The 24,114-nt window shown below is 28.8% G+C and overlaps 3 protein-coding genes across 7 annotated transcripts; all 3 read left to right on the forward strand.

Annotated features, from left to right (window-relative positions):
* The first annotated feature begins 6,038 nt into the window (after positions 1 to 6,038).
* Positions 6,039 to 7,699, forward strand: LOC140921116 (uncharacterized). The gene is made up of 2 exons (XM_073370993.1): positions 6,039 to 6,548; positions 6,656 to 7,699. The coding sequence occupies exons 1-2, from the start codon at positions 6,044 to 6,046 to the stop codon at positions 6,679 to 6,681; spliced, it is 531 nt and encodes a 176-aa protein (XP_073227094.1). The 5' UTR covers positions 6,039 to 6,043; the 3' UTR covers positions 6,682 to 7,699.
* A 7,443-nt stretch (positions 7,700 to 15,142) lies between these two features.
* On the forward strand, positions 15,143 to 21,556 carry LOC101492524 (protein PIN-LIKES 1-like). 5 transcript variants are annotated; one of them, XM_004515307.4, is made up of 11 exons: positions 15,143 to 15,277; positions 15,815 to 16,006; positions 17,242 to 17,321; positions 17,410 to 17,534; positions 18,225 to 18,346; positions 18,558 to 18,797; positions 18,938 to 19,030; positions 20,150 to 20,250; positions 20,710 to 20,762; positions 20,869 to 21,054; positions 21,241 to 21,556. In XM_004515307.4, exons 2-11 carry the CDS (start codon positions 15,872 to 15,874, stop codon positions 21,363 to 21,365), a joined length of 1,260 nt encoding a protein of 419 aa, XP_004515364.1. In that variant the 5' UTR covers positions 15,143 to 15,277; positions 15,815 to 15,871; the 3' UTR covers positions 21,366 to 21,556. The 5 variants fall into 5 exon arrangements, with proteins under 5 accessions (XP_004515364.1, XP_012567234.1, XP_012567232.1 ...); XM_012711778.3 differs by lacking the exon at positions 15,143 to 15,277 and adding an exon at positions 15,462 to 15,587; XM_027330811.2 differs by lacking the exon at positions 15,143 to 15,277 and adding an exon at positions 15,635 to 15,721.
* On the forward strand, positions 21,309 to 23,067 carry LOC101498487 (uncharacterized). Its single transcript, XM_027330813.2, has 3 exons — positions 21,309 to 21,445; positions 22,551 to 22,611; positions 22,700 to 23,067. The coding sequence occupies exons 2-3, from the start codon at positions 22,561 to 22,563 to the stop codon at positions 22,988 to 22,990; spliced, it is 342 nt and encodes a 113-aa protein (XP_027186614.1). The 5' UTR covers positions 21,309 to 21,445; positions 22,551 to 22,560; the 3' UTR covers positions 22,991 to 23,067.
* The last annotated feature ends 1,047 nt before the right edge of the window (positions 23,068 to 24,114 follow it).

A 24,114-nucleotide genomic window follows, 5' to 3' on the forward strand; every position in this document is an offset into this window, starting at 1 on the left:
TAGCATGTTAACTTTCATCTGTGCAAATTCATGTCCTTTTCCGATACAAGAAAGTATTCCTTTTATCCTTAAATACTCATAGTGAGAGCATTAAACAGAGTAACAAAGATATTTTTTCGCAGCAACATTACGATGTGTGTATGTTCATTACGAATATTTTATTGCTGTGTATGTTGAAGAATCAAGATAGACAGTTTATGTACAGAAGCTAATGCAATCTATATTTTATTTGATGTTTATATCTACGCATAACCTATGAAAATCTAAAGTAATATAATTAAAACAACTTCATAAGTCTCACTTTTCAAAACTGATTGATAGTATTCAATGTAAGAGCAATAATCTATGGCTCAATGGCTGAAACGTTTCTTAATATCGAAAAGAACCTCACATAGTAACTCCAAATTTCCAATAATATAAACCAAAACCACAAAATCTAAAATTGCTTTGAAAAAAGTGTCCACAATAGTAGGATATTAACCAACATCTTATTGAAGTTATTGAAAAGCTTGTTTCAAATGTAACAATCCATGCACCTAAAGAAACATCCTAAAACTTCAAAATGATCAAACCAGCAATATATAACTACAGCGCACCACCCAATTAAGGGTGCTATTGGCAATATAAAAAAGATAGTTAGACAAGCATGCAACAAATTATTAAAAGCATAGCTTCCTATTATGCCAATTGTTTAGGAGGGGGTTAGGAGTGGAGGGTTTATGGCAAGCTCTCCCTTGTTTGGGAGTTTATATAATACAAGAAATGAATTTGGAGATTCTCTAAAAACCCTCCAAACCCCTTCTCCATGGTTATATATTCACTTTTGAATGAAACAGCTGAAAGTTTTCACTTTTGAATGAAACAGCACAACCCCTTTAAACCTAAATCAGAAAACACACCAAAAAAACATTAAAGACTAAATTTTTACCAATCGTGCATGCAATAAAAAAATAATAAATTTACTCATAAAATAATTTTTAAAAAAACGGTAGAAAAAATGATGAACCTAGACAAAGGGGTTGTGGAGGGAGAAGATCTAGCTAAGAGAAAAATGGAAGAAGGTGAATAAATGAAATGGAAATTGAAGAGTGAAAGAAAGGATCTAAATTGAGTGTTGTTTAGACATTTTGGTAAAGAGAGGATCTAGAGAGAGTCACGGTGGTATGTAGAGAGAGTACAGAGAGGTGAGTGTGGGTGGAAAAGAGGGAGTGAGTGAGAAGAAGCGGTACAAAAATAGAAACTTTTAAAAGTAATTAATTTTAAAAAATAACTTAAACACTGTAAAAAAAACATCTTTAATTAATGTTTTTTCTAGATAATTTTAAAATATTATCAAAATTAATTTTTTAAGATATATATTTTTTTAGTCCAATAAAATAATTTTTTTTTTACTAAAATATAGATTTTTTTTGAGGATTGAGTGATTGATATAATTTAATATTGTATCCGTATAATAATATAAGCAAAAGTAAATATATATAGTTTTAATCTTAGATTATTTATATTCACTTTTTCGAACAATTTTTTCTTATATTATAAAATCGAGAAAGTAAATATTTTTTGGTACACACCAATCAATAGTTAAAACTCTAACCATGTGATTAATGGATTAATTTTTTTACAGAAAAACTGATAAATCTTTATTTATAGATTTTCAATTAAATTTATTTATTTATTTATTTTATTACATCATCGTGAGAGTTCTAATAATAACTATCAATTTTAGTTGAATATTTTACTTTACAAAATTACTTTATATAACAGAGTTTTACTATATTTAAGTTTAAATTTATCAAAGTTAAAGAGACCTTGCAAAAGTAACTACTAATGTTGCTTAGCTACAAAAGTAACTATTGATTTTGTAGTAAAACTTTTGCATAAATTTGCATTTAAAAACACGCAGGGGAAAACCTTATAAAACTATAAGAGAATCTATGAAAAAAGACCTAGAGATCAATAAGTTGAAAAAATATATAATATTATGACATTGTTTGATTCATGTAGACAATCGTACTTAGTGAGATAAGACTTAGTTGATGTTGTCATTGTATTTTAGTTTTTTGAATTGGTACGAGCTAGATTTTTTTCTTCATCGTCTAAATTTGTCTTCAACAAGATGAGATTGTGTTCCTACATGTATCATCCAGTGTCGACAATCAACCTATGAAACTAAAACATTAACACCTCAAATTAGGGAGACCCCAAATTTTTTTTTGTTAGTATAATCTGAATTTTAAATTTTTTGTCACAATGGTCTACCATGCGCCACCACCCACTACCACTAACACTAAATGTTAGAATCTTGAATCTTGATGGTAGAATTTTACGATTTACTAATTTTAGGAATTCGATTTGTTTGAAATTGTTGATTTATTGATTTTAGGAACTCTATTAAGGGTTATTCTGACATTAGAATTATATATTTTAGAAATTCATTATTGATTTTGTGATTGCAAAAACCAATTATAACTATAAGGACTAATAACATATTTAAACATTTACAATATTGTTGACTGGTAATATATTATATTGCATTTTTTACTAGTGACCCAATTTTTTAAATTCAAACAGGAATTCCAAAAATATTAAGACGGCTTTGAACCATATATTATTTTTTTGTAATTGTTGTTGAGTCTTAAGAGCTACTTCAAATTTTGGTTTTTTTTTTTTTGGCTCCATGAGGTTGTTAGGCCTTATTGAATTTTGATAACATGATGAATATTTAGAGGCCAATCGAATGAGTGTTTTACAAGTTGGACTTTTATATTCTATGGAGGAGTGAAGAGGTAAATTAGTTATTTAAATTGTAAAAGTCAACGAAATTAATCTCTAAATTTTATAAATTGATAAATACATCCATAAAACTATACAATAGTAATCAAAACAATTCATATTTAAATTTTATTGTCGCAAATTATAACGTGACATATTAATTGAATATTTGACCCCTTCACATTGATCTTATATTAATGCCATCACAACACATACTAATTTTCTTATGAAATTTAAACCTTTAAGAAACTAATTTGTCAATAATTAGCCAATGCACAATTACAATTTCTCACAAATTTATCTGTCACCGGGAAGATGACATTGATGTGAGATAAATGTAGATAAGTCATGTATTTAATTATAGTGTTACATCAAAATACGTAACGACAAAAGTTTAAATAACGACTATTTTGATCCATATTTTATAATATCAAAATATACTTACCGATTCCCAAAATTCAAAGACTAATTTAAATGACACTTATGAACTAATATGCATATTCATGCGAAATCTAATCTTGGGGTTTTATGATCCAAAAGTTTAAATCTTTTGGTATTTGACCTCGCTATTTTATTATTTTATATGATGTGAGACCTCTATTTTCCAAAATGTTATACTAGAACTATTTTATCCATACTTTCTTTTGACAATTAAGTTGAAATATATATATATATATATTTCTTTTCATTTGTAAGCAGATTGTTGGGCTAGTAATTGGTGTAGTTCCTCCATTTAGAAAACTCTTGATTGTAGACAATGCTCCTCTTGGTGTTCTTAAGGACTCTGTAGTCTTGGTGGGGTAAGTATCCTAAAATTGACCAATCCTCCGTATCCATATATGATTATTTGGCATTAATTTAAAGTCAGATATTAATTTTCATATACATTGTGAGTGTCACTGTAATTTTCTTTATATTATTGACATTCGAAAAATTAAAACCGGTAAGATATATGATTTTAAAAATAGTTATATTAAACTCAAATATTTTTAATAATTTATTAATTATGATTGATTATTAATACAAAAAATATTTATACTGATAATGTATATAAATTAAATCATTAAATATTTTTATCTAAAACTTGAAAATCTATATAATTTGAGAGATTTTTTTGATATTATTTTTTCTTTCTTGGATTTGATTTATGTCTCCGATTGTTTTACCTTTCTTTAAAAAAAATCTCGTTTTAAAAATAATTCCTTAAATGTTTGTATTGTAAGATTTATGGGTCACATATGTAATTAATTAATAAAGTGTGTTAGGGTCATTGTATAATTAGCCAATAAACTAGGGGTCAAATAATATATAATAGTTTATGGCTAAAGAGCATAATAGTTATGAAAATTAATAGTGTAGATACCAGACAGTTTCTAATTTAATGAGGGGCTGAATTGGAAATACTGCAATTTGGGATATAACTAATAATAGTTATATATAGGGGTAATGGTCCCCAAGGCAAACACAACAAGACTATTCAGTTTCAAAACCCTAAAGGAGAAAACTCTCTGGTTCTCTCTATCCCCATCAAGAGAGCAAGGTCTTCAGGGTGTTTTGCTGAGGAAGATCACCCAACCCATTGGCTCTATCATCATCATCCCAGGATTTCATTAATGGCAATTCCCACAGGTACGCTTCCGCCTTTGGCTATTCATCATGTAATTGACATGGATTGTTGAGCACAACGTTATTAAGGTTTTTCCAACAATTGGTATCAGAGCCTACCATGTTTAATTCATGATGAAAAATTAGGGTTTGTAATTTGGGAATTTGGAAATTTGGGAATTTTGATATACATATTATGGAATCCATATTTTTAACGTGTTTGAAAAATTAGGGTTTGTAATTTGGGAATTTGGAAATTTTGATATATATATTATGGAATCCATATTTTTAACGTGTTTGAAAAATTAGGGTTTGTAATTTGGGAATTTGGAAATTTTGATATATATATTATGGAATCCATATTTTTAACGTGTTTGAAAAATTAGGGTTTGTAATTTGGGAATTTTGATATATATATTATGGAATCCATATTTTTAACGTGTTTGAAAAATTAGGGTTTGTAATTTGGGAATTTTGATATATATATTTGAGTACTAACATTGCAAAATGTTCTTCAGTACAATTTTTTTTTTTTAAACTTGAAAGTTAAGGGCCCATGTAATTTCTATTTTTATCTGTAATTACAAAAATATGTCACCTTGTTCTCGGTTTGTTTCCTATTTCCTAAGTTTTGCATAAGAAACAGTAAATCAACTTATTTGATTTTTACTGTTTCCTTCGCCAATCCTTGAAATAAGAATCCAATTGACTCAAGTAACTCAAGTTGGCAGTTTTGTAATAAACAAAAAATAAAATAAAATAAAATAAAATATTTTTCACTAATATAAACAATATTTTTTTAAATATTATTTTATTTGAATATAAATATTTTTTTAATACTAATAAAATAAAGTTTATATTAGTGAACAATATTTTTTAAATATTGTTTTATTTGGATATAATAAATATATGTTCAAGTCAAGTTTGACATTTTTGAATGAGTTAATTAAAACTTGACGTCGCCAAAGTGACCTCTCTTGTCTAAATTGCTCGTGAAGAGTGTCAAATGGTTGTGTATATGTTTATTCATGCGGGTATTGACCGGCCCAAAGGAAAGTTAATATTTGGCAGAATTACATGGTACACCTGCGATAATAAATGTGTGACAATTATTTGGTATACATGTGAGCAGTAAATCGGCCCAAAAGAAGGTTTATTGTTTGACATGTCTTATTGTCAATATTTGATCGTTGCAACAAGAGTACCACTAGCAGTTGGTGTTACTGTCCAAAGACTTGACATCAATGGTGCACTGGGTATCTTGAGATGGGTTAAATTCCATGATTTGAACATATGTATTTATTCATTTATTGATTTATTTTCCTATAATGTGAGTTTCTAAGTTTCGTTCTTTATTTAATCCACAGCATCGGTTGCTTCCATATCTGCAAATTTGAGTTCTATTCCTGTCCTTGATGGGACAAATTTTAAGGAATGGAAAGAGAACATTTTGATTGTTCTTGGCTGCATGGATCTAGACCTTGCATTAAGAATTGATCGACCCTCTACTCCTAAGGACTCTAGTTCTTCTGAAGAAAAATTAGAGTATGAGAAATGGGATCGCTCAAATCGCATAAGTCTTATGATCATAAAGCGTGGCATTTCTGAAGTCTTTAGAGGTGCTGTCTCGGATGAGATAGATACAACTAAAAATTTCCTTGCTGAGATGGAAAAACGCTTTGTAAAAAGTGATAAGGCTGAAACAAGTTCTTTGCTTCAGAATTTAATTTCCATGAAGTATCAAGGCAAGGGAAATATAAGAGAGCACATTATGATGATGTCCAACATTGCTTCTAAGCTTAAAGGTCTAAAGCTTGAGTTGTCAGATGACTTACTCATTCATTTAGTATTGCTGTCTCTTCCTTCGCAATTCAGTCAGTTTAAGGTGACTTATAATTGTCAAAAGGAGAAATGGACTCTTAATGAGCTCATTTCATTATGTGTGCAAGAAGAGGACAGGCTGAAGCAAGATAGGACTGAAAGTGCTCACTTTACTAGCATCTCTAAAGACAAGGGCAAAAGGAAAAGAATTGAGGAGCCCAAGAACAAAGCTGCTGCTAAGGGTCCAGAACAAAAGAAGCAGACTAAGGATAACAACTGCTTCTTCTGCAGGAGTTCTGGACACGTGAAGAAGGATTGTGCCAAATATCACGCTTGGCGTGTTAAGAAAGGTATGATTCTGTCTTTGGTCTGTTCTGAGGTTAATTTAGCTTCAGTACCTGGAAACACTTGGTGGTTAGACTCTGGTGCAACTACTAACATCAGTGTTTCAATGCAGGGTTGCCTGAACTTCCGAAAGCCTAGTGATACTGAAAGATGCATCTATGTAGGAGATGGGAAGAAGGTAGAAGTTGAAGCCATAGGAAAATTTAGATTATTATTAAGTTCCGGTCATTATTTGGATTTAAAAGACACTTTTGTTGTACCGTCATTTAGACGGAATTTGATCTCTATTTCTTATTTGGACAAATCAGGATATTATTGTTCATTCGGGAATAAAGAATTTACTTTGTCTTTAAATTCGAATGTTGTTGGAACCGGTTTACTTTCTGGTTATGATAATCTTTATTTGTTGGAAACTGTGGCTAACTATAATGAAACCTTGAATGTGGAATCACGTGGTACTAAGCGGAAAATTGACAATTTCAATTCAGGAGTGCTTTGGCACAAACGTCTAGGTCACATCTCTAAAAATAGAGTTGAACGACTTGTGTCAGATGGAATTTTAGATTCCATTGACTTCACAGACCTTAACGTTTGTGTAGCATGCATTAAAGGAAAACAGACTAAAGATAAGAAATTAGGCGCATATAGAGCTACAGACGTCTTAGAATTGATACATACGGACATCTGTGGGCCATTTCCAACTCCTTCTTGGAATGGTCAACAATATTTTATATCATTCATAGACGATTACTCTAGATATGCCTACCTTTACCTAATTCACGAAAAGTCCCAATCAATAGACGTGTTCAAATCCTTTAAGGCAGAAGTTGAGAATCAACTTAATAAAAGAATTAAAAAGGTCAAATCTGATCGTGGTGGTGAATACTACGGCAGATATGACGGTTCAGGTGAACAACGTCCGGGACCATTTGCCAAATACCTAGAGGAATGTGGAATCGTCCCACAATACACTATGCCGGGGTCACCCAGCATGAATGGTGTAGCTGAAAGACGAAACAGGACTCTTAAGGATATGGTAAGGAGTATGATTTGTCATTCCACCTTGCCAGAGTCACTCTGGGGAGAGGCATTAAAAACAGCAGCATACATTCTTAATAGAGTACCAACTAAGGCAGCGGCTAAAACACCTTATGAGCTTTGGATTGGGCGTAAGCCTAGCCTGAAGCACTTTCATGTTTGGGGATGTCCAGCTGAGGCAAGGCCTTATAGGCCGAATGAAAAGAAATTTGAACCCCGAACAATTAGCAGCTATTTTATAGGGTACTCAGAAAAATCAAGGGGCTATAAATTTTATGATCCTAATTTGAGAACAATTTTTGAGACGGGAACGACAACGTTCTTTGAGGATATTGAGTTTGGGGGGAAGATTAAGGTTAAAGATTTTGTCTTTGAGGAAGAATCTGTAACAATTCCAGAACTGATTCTTCCACCAATTGACTTTCCCATTATTGAACAAACTCAAGATGATCTGGTTGTTCAGGAAGAACAAAATCCAGATCAAATTCAAGATCCTCAAGAACAAGTGCCTCAAGAGCCAGCTCCATTGCGGAGATCCACTAGAGAAAGGAAAAATGCTATTTCGGATGATTATGTAGTATTTATCAATGAGGTAGAGGAAAATGTTGGCATGACGGAAGACGACCCAGTCAACTTTCATCAAGCCATGCAAGATTCTCGTTCAGATAAGTGGATCGAAGCAATGAATGAGGAGTACAAGTCTATGCAAGACAATTCAGTTTGGGAACTTATCCCATTACCTGAAGGAAAGAAACCCATTGGTTGCAAATGGATTTTTAAAACCAAGCGGGATTCCAATGGTAATGTGGAGAGATATAAGGCACGTCTTGTAGCTAAGGGTTATACTCAAAAGGAAGGGATTGATTATAAAGAGACTTTCTCTCCGGTTTCATCGAAGGACTCTTTAAGAATAATCATGGCTCTTGTTGCTCACTTTAATTTGGAGCTTCATCAAATGGATGTAAAAACAGCTTTTCTCAATGGCGACATTGATGAGACGATCTATATGGTGCAGCCAGAAAACTTTGTGTTGGGAGACCCAAAGAATATGGTGTGCAAACTAAGAAAATCCATTTATGGGCTAAAACAAGCTTCTCGTCAATGGTACCATAAATTTCATCAAGTAATTCTCTCATTTGGTTTTGAGATGAATACAGTTGATGATTGTGTGTATCATAAGTTCAGTGGGAGCAGACATATTTTCCTGGTCTTGTATGTTGATGACATACTGCTTGCCACTAACGATATAGGCATGTTGCACGAAACTAAGAAATTTCTATCAAAGCATTTTGAGATGAAAGATCTTGGTGACGCCTCTTTTGTATTAGGAATTCAGATACACCGAGACAGATCTCGAGGTATTCTTGGATTGTCACAAAAGAGCTATATCGATAAGGTTCTCAAAAGGTTTGGGTTACAGGATTGCAAACCAGGGGACACCCCAGTTGCTAAGGGAGACAAGTTTAGTCTCAAACAGTGCCCTAAGGGAAGTTTGGAAATTCAAGAAATGCAAAAGATCCCTTATGCTTCAGCTGTAGGGAGTCTTATGTATGCCCAAGTATGTACGCGTCCAGACATAGCGTTCATAGTAGGGATTTTAGGCAGATATTTAAGCAATCCAGGTCTTGACCATTGGAAAGCAGCCAAGAGGGTCATGAGATATTTGAAGAGAACAAGAAACTACATGCTCACATATAGGAGGTCAGACCAGTTAGAGATCACTGGGTACTCTGACTCGGATTTTGCGGGATGCCAAGACAGCTTAAGATCAACTTCAGGCTATGTCTTTCTGTTAGCTGGTGGAGCAGTTTCTTGGCGTAGTGCCAAGCAAGGTCTTACTGCCTCATCAACCATGGCAGCAGAATTCGTAGCAATTCATGAGGCATCTGACCAGGGCATTTGGCTGAGAAATTTTGTCACAGGGCTGCAAATAGTTGAAGGGATTGAAAGACCACTCAAGTTGTATTGTGACAATAGATCAGCAGTCCTGTATTCTAACAATAATAGGAGCTCAACCAAGTCAAAGCACATTGACATTAAGTTCCTAGTTGTTAAAGAGAAGGTACAAAGTGGACAGATATCCATAGAACACTTAAGGACAAACTCCATGATTGCGGATCCACTCACTAAAGGTCTACCACCCAAGGTCTTTCATGAGCACACTGCTCACATGAGTGTGCTACAGCTTGAGGAATCTTGATTTTAGTGGGAGTTTCGTCCATTATGTAATTCATGTTCTATGTTTAATTGTAAAGTACAAATACATTGTATTTGGACTTTCTGATCAGAAATAAAGTTTAAAGTATTCAGTTTTTGGTTACTTTGTACATTTAAGTTATGGTATGATCTCATTCGATAAAGTAGGACCAGTTGAAAATTGACATGCATTGACCAACTTCATGTAATTTTCATGCTACACTTTTCATAATGGGTCTATGTCATTTAGTTGTGTCAGTACGGGTGATCATTGATGGGTTTAGTTATGCTTATTATGACGAAAGCCTCTTTGGTTCCATGTGCTGATATGATTAATGGACGGGACAATTTGGATTATACTCAAGGTAATTATAATGACATTTTTGACGTCATAAAGTCTAACACACTCCTAAGGATACATGTGTGACCAGTGGGAGATTGTAAGATTTATGGGTCACAAGTTATGCCTATTATGACGAAAGCCTCCTTGGTTCCATGTGCTGATATGATTAATGGACGGGACAATTTGGATTATACTCAAGGTAATTATAATGACATTTTTTGACGTCATAAAGTCTAACACACTCCTAAGGATACATGTATGACCAGTGGGAGATTGTAAGATTTATGGGTCACATATGTAATTAATTAATAAAGTGTGTTAGGGTCATTGTATAATTAGCCAATAAACTAGGGGTCAAATAATATATAATAGTTTATGGCTAAAGAGCATAATAGTTATGAAAATTAATAGTGTAGATACCAGGCAGTTTCTAATTTAATGAGGGGCTGAATTGGAAATACTGCAATTTGGGATATAACTAATAATAGTTATATATAGGGGTAATGGTCCCCAAGGCAAACACAATAAGACTATTCAGTTTCAAAACCCTAAAGGAGAAAATTCTCTGGTTCTCTCTATCCCCATCAAGAGAGCAAGGTCTTCAGGGTGTTTTGCTGAGGAAGATCACCCAACCCATTGACTCTATCATCATCATCTCAGGATTTCATTAATGGCAATTCCCACAGGTACGCTTCCGCCTTTGGCTATTCATCATGTAATTGACATGGATTATTGAGCACAACGTTATTAAGGTTTTTCCAACATGTATATACTTTAATACTTTAGCTAATTAAATTATATTTCATTGGTTTGCAGGGGTGCAAGCATTCCTTCAATGACCATTCTGGTAGGGGCAAACCTTTTAAAGGGTAAATAAATAAATAAATAAAATTTGTTGTTCATCAATTAGGTTCAGTTTAATTTAGTTGTTTATTTGAAAATAAATTTGATGACAAAAATTAAATAATTTTTTTTTTCAGGTTTAAAAGGTTTTCGAAAGCAATTTCTTCCACTTATTGTTGGCATTATTGTGGTTAGATTTATATTATTGCCAGTAATAGGTATTGGAATTGTTAAAGGTGCTATTCATATTGGCTTGATCCATCCTGATCCATTGTATCAATTTCTTTTATTGCTTCAATTTGCCCTTCCACCTGCAATTGCCATGAGTAAGCTGTTTATGAAACTTAGTAATATAGTTAAAGAAAATTAAATGCAATCCTAGATGTTATTATTTTCTAAACTCTTTTGACTATTCAATATTTTTGGTCCATTTTATATATGTCTCTAATAAAATTTGAACCTATTTAATTTTAGTTTAAAATGCAGTTATTTTTGTTAATGTTTTTAGGTACAATTACTCAATTATTTGGAGCTAGTTAAGGTGAATGCGCAGTTATCATGTTTGCAACTTATTCTTGTGCTGCATTTTCACTTACTCTTTGGAGCACATTTTTTATGTGGCTCGTTCTATAATTCTTTTATATTGCAAGATCCATTTTCATGCTTCATGAATGCTATTTTTTTTATGTGAACTTATATAGTATTACCTAAAGATTTTGGATACTTTAAAGATACTAATAAATCCCATTAGTACATATCATTTAGTAAGTGTAATGAGATTGATTTGCAAATGCTCGAGAATTAAATATAATATGAGATTTCAAACTTCTTTACATGAAAGTGTGAGTCTAGCTAACCGTAATATTCATTATTATGTACTTAAAAAATGATAATTAAAACATCATATAGTGCTCCACAGGCAATCTAATAAGTTACAAACATTAAATGTTATTGTAACTACAACAATTTATAGTTTACATAACATCATTTGAAGTACTATTATACAAAATATTAATACATCATAACAACAGAAAATTGTCATCTATCCATTTCAAGTCTGAGCTTAAGTCCTCTTATTTAACTATAATGCATACAAAAAAATGGTGAAATAATAATCTTACCGAGTTTTATAAAAAGGGGAAATATATTTTGAAATATTTCTGTTTAAAATGAAATTTTTCTTTAACATAATAGATTTTATTAAATTATAAAAATTCAATTATTTTTCATAAATTATAGACAATCTATCTCAATTATCTTAACGGCGGACCACTAAGTTAATTGTGATCATTTTTTCTTTCTTTCTCTAAGGTAGGTTTTGACAATGACCATAAATCCACAACATGAGTCTCAATTGCTCTTCTGATGCTTCATTATTGAAACACTCTTGTATCCCGTGTACAATTTTCAATCAAAACAACACATATCATAACAATATGTTTATCAAACATTCTTCATTATCAATCAAATTTCAAATTAATTGACTAGCTTTAACATAATTACTTAAAAAAAGTACATTAAAATTAGTTCCAAGTCAGATGAAAGTTCTCGTCAGAGTGTGAATTTCATGTTACATTAAAGTTATGTCTATTTAAACCAGTCTTAATTTGGGTAGAAAAAATTCGTTTTAATTAGAGGCAAGTGTGAATTTTTCTCAAATTTAAAACTCAAAGACATAGACGAATTTGAGGTGTTGATATTCATACTAAACCTACCTAAACTCGTCTCGCTAATAATATTATTATCATTTCTAATTTTTATATATATGTATATAATTAATATTTTTTAAATATAAAATTATAATTTCCTCTGTATAAAAAAAATATAATTTTAATATTTTTTAATTTTATAATAATAATAATTTAGATAAATTGAAACTACATAGCAGTAAAAAATAAACAGAAACTCACATCCATAAAAAACGGACCACATAAATTTGTTTTCCTACTAATGAGGTGGGTAGGCAAAAGCACACACAGAGCCCCATTGCCATAGGAGAGTTATATATTCGTCACTTTAACCAAAGCTGTAATAACAAGTTTGACATAAATAGTATGATTTGAGTGGTAGTCATGATAGTGAATTAAAGAATATTTTGTGATTTAACGTCTGCGGTAATTAAAATTCATAGAACACAAAGTGGAGCACCTGCCACATATATATACTATAGTGTACATCCAAATATTACTTTTTTATATTATTACTATTATTATTATTATTATTATTATTATTATTATTATTATTTGGTATATTGATATAGTTTTGTTGTAGTGGGCATCACATTCCATCTCCTACATTTGGAATTTTGAATTCCACTAACAAATCAATAAGTGTTCGCATTGCCACTTCTATATCTATTTCAATTTTGTGGTTATATACCTTAAATATAAAAGAGAGAATTTTAGTATTGAAAATAGATTTCTACGTATTAAATTATATTACCAAATGAAGGCATATATGTATTTTAATTCTACATGTACTTCGTTGGGTTGTCTATTAGAATTAATGTTTGACACAAATTTTATATTACAGAAAGGACAAACAACACTTTATATTTTTTAAATTAAAAAAAAATAAGGAGAAAGTAACAGTAAATATACATTCCAATTTGTGAAATGGTAGAATTGTATTAATCTAATCCATCATATGATATGTGTCAAAATAATCCCTAAAATATAAAATATTAATTAAATTTGTTATTCACCAAATTTATTATCAAATGCATTATTAATATTAATTTAAATTTTGGATACATCTCTTGTATTATTAATTTAAGGTTTATTTAATTATATAATCAATAAGACATATAGGAATATGGTTGATTCAAAATAGATTAATTAGTTGATAATATATATTTTAAGTGGATTTATGTTTGTTTGAAGGGGTGATAATGATTTTATAATTCTTTTTAAGTTGTTCATATATTTCGTACTCTTCTCTTCGAATCCCCTCAAAATAAATAACAAAAATACGTAAAAGAGTAATTTTTTTCACCTCCTCTATATTAAAGATGACAATTGCATCTAATTATCAATCATCCATCTATTCTATTTAATTATAAATTCATCAAATTCATCTACTACATAATAAAAATGTTAATAAATTAGATCAAATTTATTCATTTAAAAATATGGATCCATCCAATCCATCAAACATTTTCATAAAATTCAATAGATCACATATTTTATTTAACATAATCCAATGCATTACATATATATATATATATATATATATATATATATATATATTTAAAAATATATATTTTTATTATTTTTTAATAAAAATATATTTTTATTATAAAACTGTATAAAAATAGTTTTTTTTTTAATTATTGTTAAACTAATTATTTCTCAAAATAGTTTTATTTATATTTTTTTAAAACTGGTTTAAAATTTATTAATTTAAAAACAATTTTTAGAAAATCAGAATTTTTTAAATATTTTTTATTACAGTTTTTTACTAATATTTTATTATATTTATAAAATAGAATCTAAACAATGATTATTTTTAATAATAAAACATAATTTTTTTTAAAACCCAGATTTTTTTAATTATTTTTTTTGGCAGAATTAAAAAACCAAATTTAAAATATTTTTTATTATTTTAAAAAAGTAATAATATAAAAATAGTAATTTATTAATTTAAATAAATGGGTTGTTGGTAGTAGCCTGTCCCTATCATTGTCATAGGAACCCCATGGTTAAATAAAAAAACCAACCTGAAGTCACGAAAAATGAGAAACTTTTTAAAAAAAAAAATTTAAATATTTCATGTTTGAATTAAATATAAGAGAATTATATTTATTATCTCACAATTAAAATATATTGAGATTGATAATTTAAAAGATGATAAATATAAATCTACTATGTTTAATTTAAACATTAAATAATCTAAATAATTTTAAAAATACCTCAACCGCAATCATTTTATACCTCTTCTAACATAGATACATGTATGCATCTATTAATTATTCATACTCCTACTGTCATACACACATTTATAATATTAAACGGTGCATTTATTATTAATCGGTGAATATACGAGTTTTTTACTCATTTATTTTATACTAATAATAAAAGAGAAAAGTTATTTTTTGAGCTTTGTTTGAAAGAAAAAAAAAATCCACGGTCTAAATTATTTTTATTAAAAAATAATTGGAGTAACACAATTGGTACCCAATTTGATTTCGTCATGTACTTTTCATATAGTGCGCTATATAAATAGTTTAATATATTATGAACTCTCACTCTACAAGCTATATAGAACTTAATCTCAAATAACTTGTCACTTCAAAAACAGAGCAATCATCATCAGGTAATGAACCTTGAACATTGTTTATTTTCAATTCTTTCTTTCTATACAAGGATTAATTAATGTGTGTGTGATTCACTAATAATACACACACTATATTTATTTGTTTTTATTCTTTAGTTAAGTTTGTGATTTAATACCCTTTATATTTCTAATATATACAACTTTCTTTTTTGTTTTTCTCTTTCCTTTATCATAAAAAAAAAAAACAAAAAACTTTTGAGTCTATATATAGAGCTGGTTCATGCTTCTTAAGTACCTTAGTGTAGAAATATATTCATGTAATTGAAGAGGCATGGCAAGATTTTCTTATGTAAATTTCATTACATTAACTTTAGCAGATTTTTTTATTTATCAAAATATAAACTATAGCATATTCCATTCCATCAAAAGTGGTTGATCAATAATATTATCAAAAAGGAAAAAGAATAAATGGTTGATTAAATAGTATGTCAAAGTGTTTGATAAGCTACTTTTGAATTATAGAATTGAATTAACCAATTTGAGGTTTATTTAATTGAAATTTGTTTCATGTAACAGGATACAACTTAATTATATATATATTGACATAGAAAAGAAAGAAGATAAAAATAGAATATGGAATTTTGGAAGCTTTTTGTTGTTGCATTAATGCCAGTTCTTAAGGTACTATTGATCACTGCTCTTGGTACATTCCTTTCACTTGATCGTTTTGACATACTCAAGGAGACTGCAAGCAAAAACTTGAATACTGTAAGTTTATATTATATCCTAAAGTTTTTAATTTATCCATGTTAATTTTCAATTAATTTATTAATCACATTCAATGTTAATTATTGTAAATTTGTAATGGTGAACATGTGATATATTTGTTTTTGTGTGTAGTTCATGTAATGTTCAAGAACTAAGCCAATTTTTCTACTTTTCTGGAATAAAATATTATAAGGCTAAAAACAAAAATCACTAGGAGATCGATGATGAATATACTTAAACATAAAATCTTTCATTACTTTATTTATAAATAAAACAACTACAAAAACTAGTGGTGAAGGTTTATTCACTTCCGTGTTTTATTTCCAACTTTTAAACATACAATCAAAAATTAAGCTAATATATTTTATATAATCAAAAATTAAAATATGATAAAAAAAATCAGAAAAAATAAATAAGTTCACCGAAGCACAAAAACCACTTTTTGGACCCACATTAAAAAATAAAATAAAAAACTTGCAAGTGTGGGAGTACGTGCTAAAAATAAGTGGACATGGCATGTGAGTATTTAAAACTTAGGTGGACAAAAAATAAAGAGGAACACCTCTGTTTTTCACTACTTACCTTATTTTTTTTTTAATATTCTCTTTTATAGATATATATGTATTCAAGTGAATAGAAGAGGTAATAAAAAAAGTACGTACAATTAATATATTGCAATGAGACAAACATCACAAACTTTGAAGACATGCAAGAGTCAAGACGATTACTCCACCCGTTTGAAAACACCAAATTTTTGTTCCTATGTTCTCTATAATAAACCAAAACCAAAACAATATTTTTATATGATCGAACACATTACACATCCAAAAGATTAACCACTTTTCCATTTAACAATACATCCCTATCACACAAGATGAGACAACTTTTATATTCTTCTTTTCTTGCCTTAGAAAAAAAAATTATAATTTTGAGACTATTTTTTTAAATTAAGTTTGAGATTCTTCTTAAACATACTATTTTTTTAGCCTCAACTAAGTTTTGTTTAGATAGCCATATATTAATTCTTAATTTTTTAAAAGTAGGAGAAATTAATTGCTAGTAACATATCTAATCTTGAACTTCTTTAAAGTTTAAGATTTTGAAATAGTGTAAAGTTTTGTTGTTAGAGCCTCTATTTTTTTTATATATATTTTGTTATTATTTAAAAAATAACAAGAGAAAAATATGATAATACTATATGATAGTTAACTACTCACATAACCCTTTTTATATAGATTGTATTTTTTGTGTTCTCTCCTGCTCTTGTTTGTAGCAGCCTAGCTGAAACAATAACTTCAAGGAGTATAATTACGTTGTAAGTTTGTTTCTTACCACAACATTTTGTCTAAATAATAACACCATGTTGTTGGATTAGAAGTTACTAAGTTTTCATGAATTTGTAGGTGGTTCATGCCATTGAATGTTCTTCTCACATTTATAATTGGGGCAGCTCTTGGATGGTTGCTTGTTAAATTGATTAAAGTTCCTTATCATCTTCAAGGCCTTGCATTGGGTTGTTGTGCTGCAGGTACAATTATTGTGAAATAACCATTGGTGCAAATTTTAAATAATAATTTTTCTTTCCTCAATTTTTTTTATTAAAAAAAATGCATCATATGTGGCTTAATATATCATCATACCTCTCACACATTCTTAATAAAAAAAATTTAATTATAGTTTTGGTCATGTTATTATTATCACATAGAATAAGTCATCCTATTTTAAAATTTGATAGTTTTGGTTCTTCTTTTAAATATTTTAACTAAAAAATAATAACTCGACATATAATTAATGATGTGACATATGATCTAGTTACATTAATTATTTACATGTTACTAATTAAATTACAAAAATAATAATTTTAGAAATTAAAAGTGAAGTTATTAAGAAATTTTATCACAATTTCATGAGTATTAATCATTTAACATAATTGTAATATATGTCATGTCATTTAAAATATATCACATCATAATTTTTATGTTAAAAAAATTGAGAGAATTCAAATTTTTTTGAATTTTATAATAGAATGACCAATTTATTAAGTGTAAAAATAGAGGAATTAAAACTATAAATAAATTTAATAAAAAGTTAAAATGAAGATATGTTGTAAAAAATAAAAACAAAAAAGTATTTACAATTCTCTCCTTACATGTCTAATTATTATTATATGGATGAAAAAAATAAATGTTAAAAGATGAATTTGGTTTGATGTGTACAGGAAATCTTGGAAATTTGCCTCTAATTATTGTCCCAGCTGTATGTAAACAAAAAGGCAACCCTTTTGGAGATTTGGATATTTGTCATAGAAATGGATTAGCTTATGCTTCTCTATCCATGGCGGTACTATACTAACTTTAAACATTTTAAATTTAACTATGAGATTTTTATTCTAAGATTGACTTATGCATAAGGCAACACAAATTCTTACTTTGGATCTATCATTAAAAAAATTATTCACTAATTTCAACTTTAAATTCTCTATTTCCTTACACTTAAAGTGTGTGAGTCTATTTCTTAATCATGTTGAACTAAGTTTTGTTATGTTTTTTAGATAGCATCCATTTACATTTGGTCCATTGTGTACAACATTGTCCGAATATATTCAAACAAGATTTCCAATGAAGTTAAAGTTGATGATTCCACAAATATTACTCCAGTTTGTGCATTAGAAAATGGACAAGAAAACATTTCAACATGTTATGTTGGACCATCAGTGTCCAATGATAAATCACATGCAGATCATGTGAAGCAATTTGGAATTGAATGTACAATTCCTAATGGAAGAGGAAAGGTAGCTTTACATTAATTTTTATATGATTATTAGATTATGAAAATTTGTTAAAGATTATTTAAATCTTATGTTCACTAAGCATTGCATCTCTTAAAAGTATTTGATTGATGTTATGACCTTATGTTCTTAGAGTTTTATAGGTACCAAAAAAGGAAAGGATTGTGAAACAGCTAAAAGTATTAGCTGAAAAGATCAACTTAAAAGTACTATTTGCACCCTCCACGATTGGAGCGGTATGTAAAATTTCTTTCTTATTTTCTTTTTATTGTTTTCGTATTATTTGCATTCAAATCATTCTATAGTTTTGAATAAAGCTTGTCGATTACAATAAGAGTATTAAAATACTTGTTTACATTTGTTCAATTTTAAAATGAGCATTATACATTATTGACTAAAGTCAAATAATAATAGTCATGTTGGTACCTCAATCTATAAATGTGTTGGAATTTTAGCATATAATAAAATGGAGTATTTTCCATGTTAGATATTTGTAGTCTAAATTGGAGTTCGTGATTCAATAGAACAAACCTTTTGCACTTTAATCACACCTTGGTTACATATTTTTTTTTTATAGATTTATTTGTGACAATATAATATTTTTTTAAGATTGTTCATTCTATCCTCCATGTTCGTTCGTTTTTTTGGTTATTGATATTGTAAAATATGTTATCGAATTATAACTTCTAATATTGTATTTGGGGCGTGTGAGCAAATACGGGGTAGATAAACAACCTTCTATATTTTTTTTCATCTTAATTTGTTCTCAACAGTCGGATCGTATGGCTACATATATCTTTTTTTAATTGGTTGTTGAGTTTCAAGATCCACTTTAAATTCAGTTTATTTTTTAGTTAGTAGCTTCTTTTTCCACCTTCATATTCTCAAAAACCTCTAAAATACACATTTGTATTAGTCAATCAAAAAAGTGTTTTTTTTTTGTTGTAATACACTTCTAAATTGATCGATCTAAAAAACACTTGTGGTGGAAAAATAAACTATATAGTTTTAGGTTTTTGAATTGGTAGACCATTAGGATATATTGGGCTTTGATACTATGTCGGATTTTTAGCTCAAGGCCAACTAGATGAGTGTTTTATATGTTGGACTTTTGTAATCTTAGCTAGGGGTTTATGATCCAAAGTCTAAATCTTTTAGTCTTTGACCTCATATTGGTAATAAGCTCTTTTATTTAGTCTCACTATTTTTTTTATCTAATGTGGGATTTCTATTTTCAACAGTGTTATGCTATACCTACCTTATCAATATATTTCCCTATGACAATTAAGTTAAAATATAATTAATGAAACCTTATTAATTATTTCTGAACTTTTTTTCTCTCAATGTGTAAGCAGATTGTTGGTCTAATAATTGGTGTAGTCCCAATATTTAGAAAACTCTTGATTGTAGACAATGCTGTTCTTGGTGTTCTCCAGGACTCTATAGTCATGGTGGGGTAAGTATCCTTAAATTGACCAATTTTCTTAATCTAGAGATTAGTTTTCATACATTTTCAACCTAAAATATTTTATATTATTAACATATTACAATTACTCAAATGTATGACTTTAGAAGCAGTTGTTAAATTCTTGTTAAAAATAAATTGAAAATATTTAAATTGAAAATATTTAAATTGAAAATAAATTCTATATTGATAGAATGAAAATAAATACAAAAGATACAAAATGAATCCAAGATATGATCTATATATAAAGTTAATGGAGATTTAATAAACTTTCAATGATTTAATCATTTAATGGTTATAATTGATTGTAAATATTAAAAATATTTACACTGATAATTAATTTATATAAATTAAATCTTTAAAAGTTTTCATATACTTTTATATAGATAATAAAATCATACTTTCTTTCTTGCCTTTCAAAAAAAAAAATCACACTTTCTTGGTTTGCAGGGATGCAGGCATTCCAGCAATGACCTTGTTGGTTGGGGCAAATCTTTTAAAGGGTAAATAAATAATTTTTTTATTTATCTATTGGGTTTAGTTTACTTTAGTAGTAGTTTGTTTGCAAATAAATGTGATATGACAAAGATTAAATATTTTTTTTTTCAGGTTTAAAAGGATTAGGAAAGCAATTTCCACTTATTGTTGGCATTATTGTGGTTAGATTTATATTATTGCCAGTAATAGGTATTGGAATTGTTAAAGGTGCTATTCATATTGGCTTGATCCATCCTGATCCATTGTATCAATTTCTTTTATTGCTTCAATTTGCCCTTCCACCTGCAGTTGCCATGAGTAAGTTATTTATGAAATTTAATAATATATATTTGTGTTAAAAAAATGAAATGATTTTACAAATAAATATTATTCTTTTCTAAACTTTTTTTAATATTTAATAATTTTGGTCCATTTTATATCTCTAATAAAATTTGAACCTATTTTATTTTTGTTTAAAATGTAGTTATTTTATTAATGTTTTAGGTACAATTACTCAATTATTTGGAGCTAGTGAGGGTGAATGCTCAGTTATCATGTTGGCAACTTATTCTTGTGCTGCATTTTCACTTACACTTTGGAGCACATTTTTTATGTGGCTCGTACTATAGTTATTTGATATTGCAAGATCCATTTTCATGCTTCTTCATGAATGATATACATAGTATACCTAAATTGGGAGTGATTTTAGGTAAGTATTGTTATAAAGAAAAAGTAACCAAAACATATACATATTTGTAAAGAGTGCAGTAAGCATGTGCTCTATCTTTCCATATAATGAATTTAATTTATATACATTATCAATATAAATGATTTTTACATTGATATTAAATTATAATTATTTAATATTCAAAAATATTTGATTTATATAATAATCACTTTTAAAATAATGATATAAGTGATTATGATATGTTTATATTGTAAAATATATTAAATTAAGCTCTATTATAATTCATGTTAGCAAAACAATTGTCTCATTATATAAATAGATTCACATCAAGAAATAGCATTTATATATTAGGAACCCCTTTTTAAGATTTTTTTTTTTTGACAAATATAAAGTAAATCAGTGGTTATATATATATTAATTATTTGTTTGGTATACTCTTAATCATTACAAAAATCTTTTATATTTAGTAAATGATACAAACTTAATATGCACGAGACAAAGAAGAGCATAGACGGAACAAAAAATGTAAATAATCTGAGTCAATTTTATTTATCAGAAATATTTATACAAAAAATGACGATATTGTTATCATTAATTAAGAAAAAATTGGAGATTACAAAAATGGTATCATTGTTTATTCAAAAGTTAAATATATTTTAATATCTAAGAATTATAATTATTTTTTACGTGTCTTCACATTTTGAAAGTGTTAAAACATTTTTTCTCAAAATTTTTAAATATATCACTCCAAGAGGTCATGGACAAATTAAACAAATCATAGTTACCACCTTCTTGTCAATTTAATCATTAAAAAAGGAAGACAAGAAACCTTTTCATCAAATATATTTGATGTTGTTAATTCAAAAAAGAAAAATTGATGTTGTTAATTCAATTGAAACTTGTCTCACAAATCAGGAATGGTAATATTCTTATCATAAAAAAGAAAAAGAAAGAAAACTCAATATGGACTTTTCCGTATTTATACTCAATTTATCACTAAATTGATACTCATGAATGAATTGAATACACTTAAATATATGCAACAAATATAATAAACAAATTTTCAAGGACCAACATTTGATATAAGTTTTGCTGATTGTTTCTAACAATTATTTTTTTTCCATAGGACTATCAACATGGCCTTGCCTGATAAGCATTATGATGTACCATCAAACAAGGAAATTGAGGTCAATTAATTAACCAATCCCTTATTTTGTATTTTTTTTTTTAATCTTCATGCATCCCTTCTTAATTTGACATGTTTGCAACAAACAGGACTTTTTTAAACAATGGAATGAATCCAATGAAGAAAATAAGAACAAGATTTTCAGTGACTTCATGTTGAAGAATGTCAATCTTAGCAAAGTAGATGATGCTATGATGATTACTGGAATAGTGGCACCTCCAGCAGCTATGATGGCTAAGAGAACAGGACAATCTGTGCCTCAGCTAAGTGTTATGAAAGCCATTCCTGATGTTATCTTTGTACCAACAGCTACAATTTTGGCTCTCATTGCTGTTAAGGTCACCAAAAGAATGTCATTCAAGAATTTGCATCCTACTTAGTTTTCCCTCTTAATGTATGAGAAACAATATAATCTCCAATTGTTGTGATTAATTGTGCAATATTAAGTTTAATGTTTCATGCCATTCTTGTCATTTCCAATTCAAATAATTGTGAGACTAGAGCAACACATGTGCGAAAACTATGAAACACGGATACTAACACACACCAGACACGACACTGACACGTCGACACTGATAATAATTTGAGAAAATGAACTAATTGAATGTAATTAAGGTGTCGGTTTCGTGTTGGCGTCGGACACTGACACGTGTTAGACATCGATACACGCATTTGATCAGAGGTATTGGTGCTACATAGCGCATAAATCAATATTTAAAAATATGCAAAACAAAATTGAATGAGCAAAACCATTATTTGGAAACATGTCAAAGGAAAAAAAGGTATAGCGTAATAATTGCAACAAGAAATAGTATTCAATGTGAACATGCTACCATATATTAACATCATGTACAACTGAATTAGAGCATTGAACATAAACCAGTATTTACACATTGTACATGATGTTAATAAACAAGCATTTACACATTCCCACAGAAGAAGTTTCAAAATTGTTAGCAGAATTATCAGTTCCTTAAGCTGTTTTGAACAAAATTCTAATCAGATTCACTTTAACCAAATATCCTTGACCTCTTTGAACCAGATTTCTTCTTTCCTTTCCTTTTGTTCCTAGAGATATTTGACTTAGATGTAGAAGGCACATTGACATTATGCACAGCATTCTCAGTGGAATAAGGTTCTGAAACTTGAACCTCGGAAATCGCTTTATTCTCTGCAATCTCCTTGGTTTTCTTTACAAGTTCATATCCAGCATTTTCTAATTCTTGCAATTCTTCCTTGGCTACCTGATATTGTGAAACATTCTCATCCTTGGTCATGCATATAAGAACAGGTCAATGTTACAAATTCACAATGTATGCTTGTAAATTATATACCACAAAAATATACCACAACAACAGTACCATCATGGATATTCATTTGGAAAGAAATTGTGTTAAGCATCTCAATGTTTTAAGACCACTATGTATTGGATACCAAGATATAATACAGAATTATCAATGACCGAATATCTGTCAACGAATTACACTTCTGTAATTGTGCGACC

Source organism: Cicer arietinum, chromosome 7 (assembly GCF_000331145.2).
Source record: "Cicer arietinum cultivar CDC Frontier isolate Library 1 chromosome 7, Cicar.CDCFrontier_v2.0, whole genome shotgun sequence".
NCBI lineage: Eukaryota > Viridiplantae > Streptophyta > Magnoliopsida > Fabales > Fabaceae > Cicer > Cicer arietinum.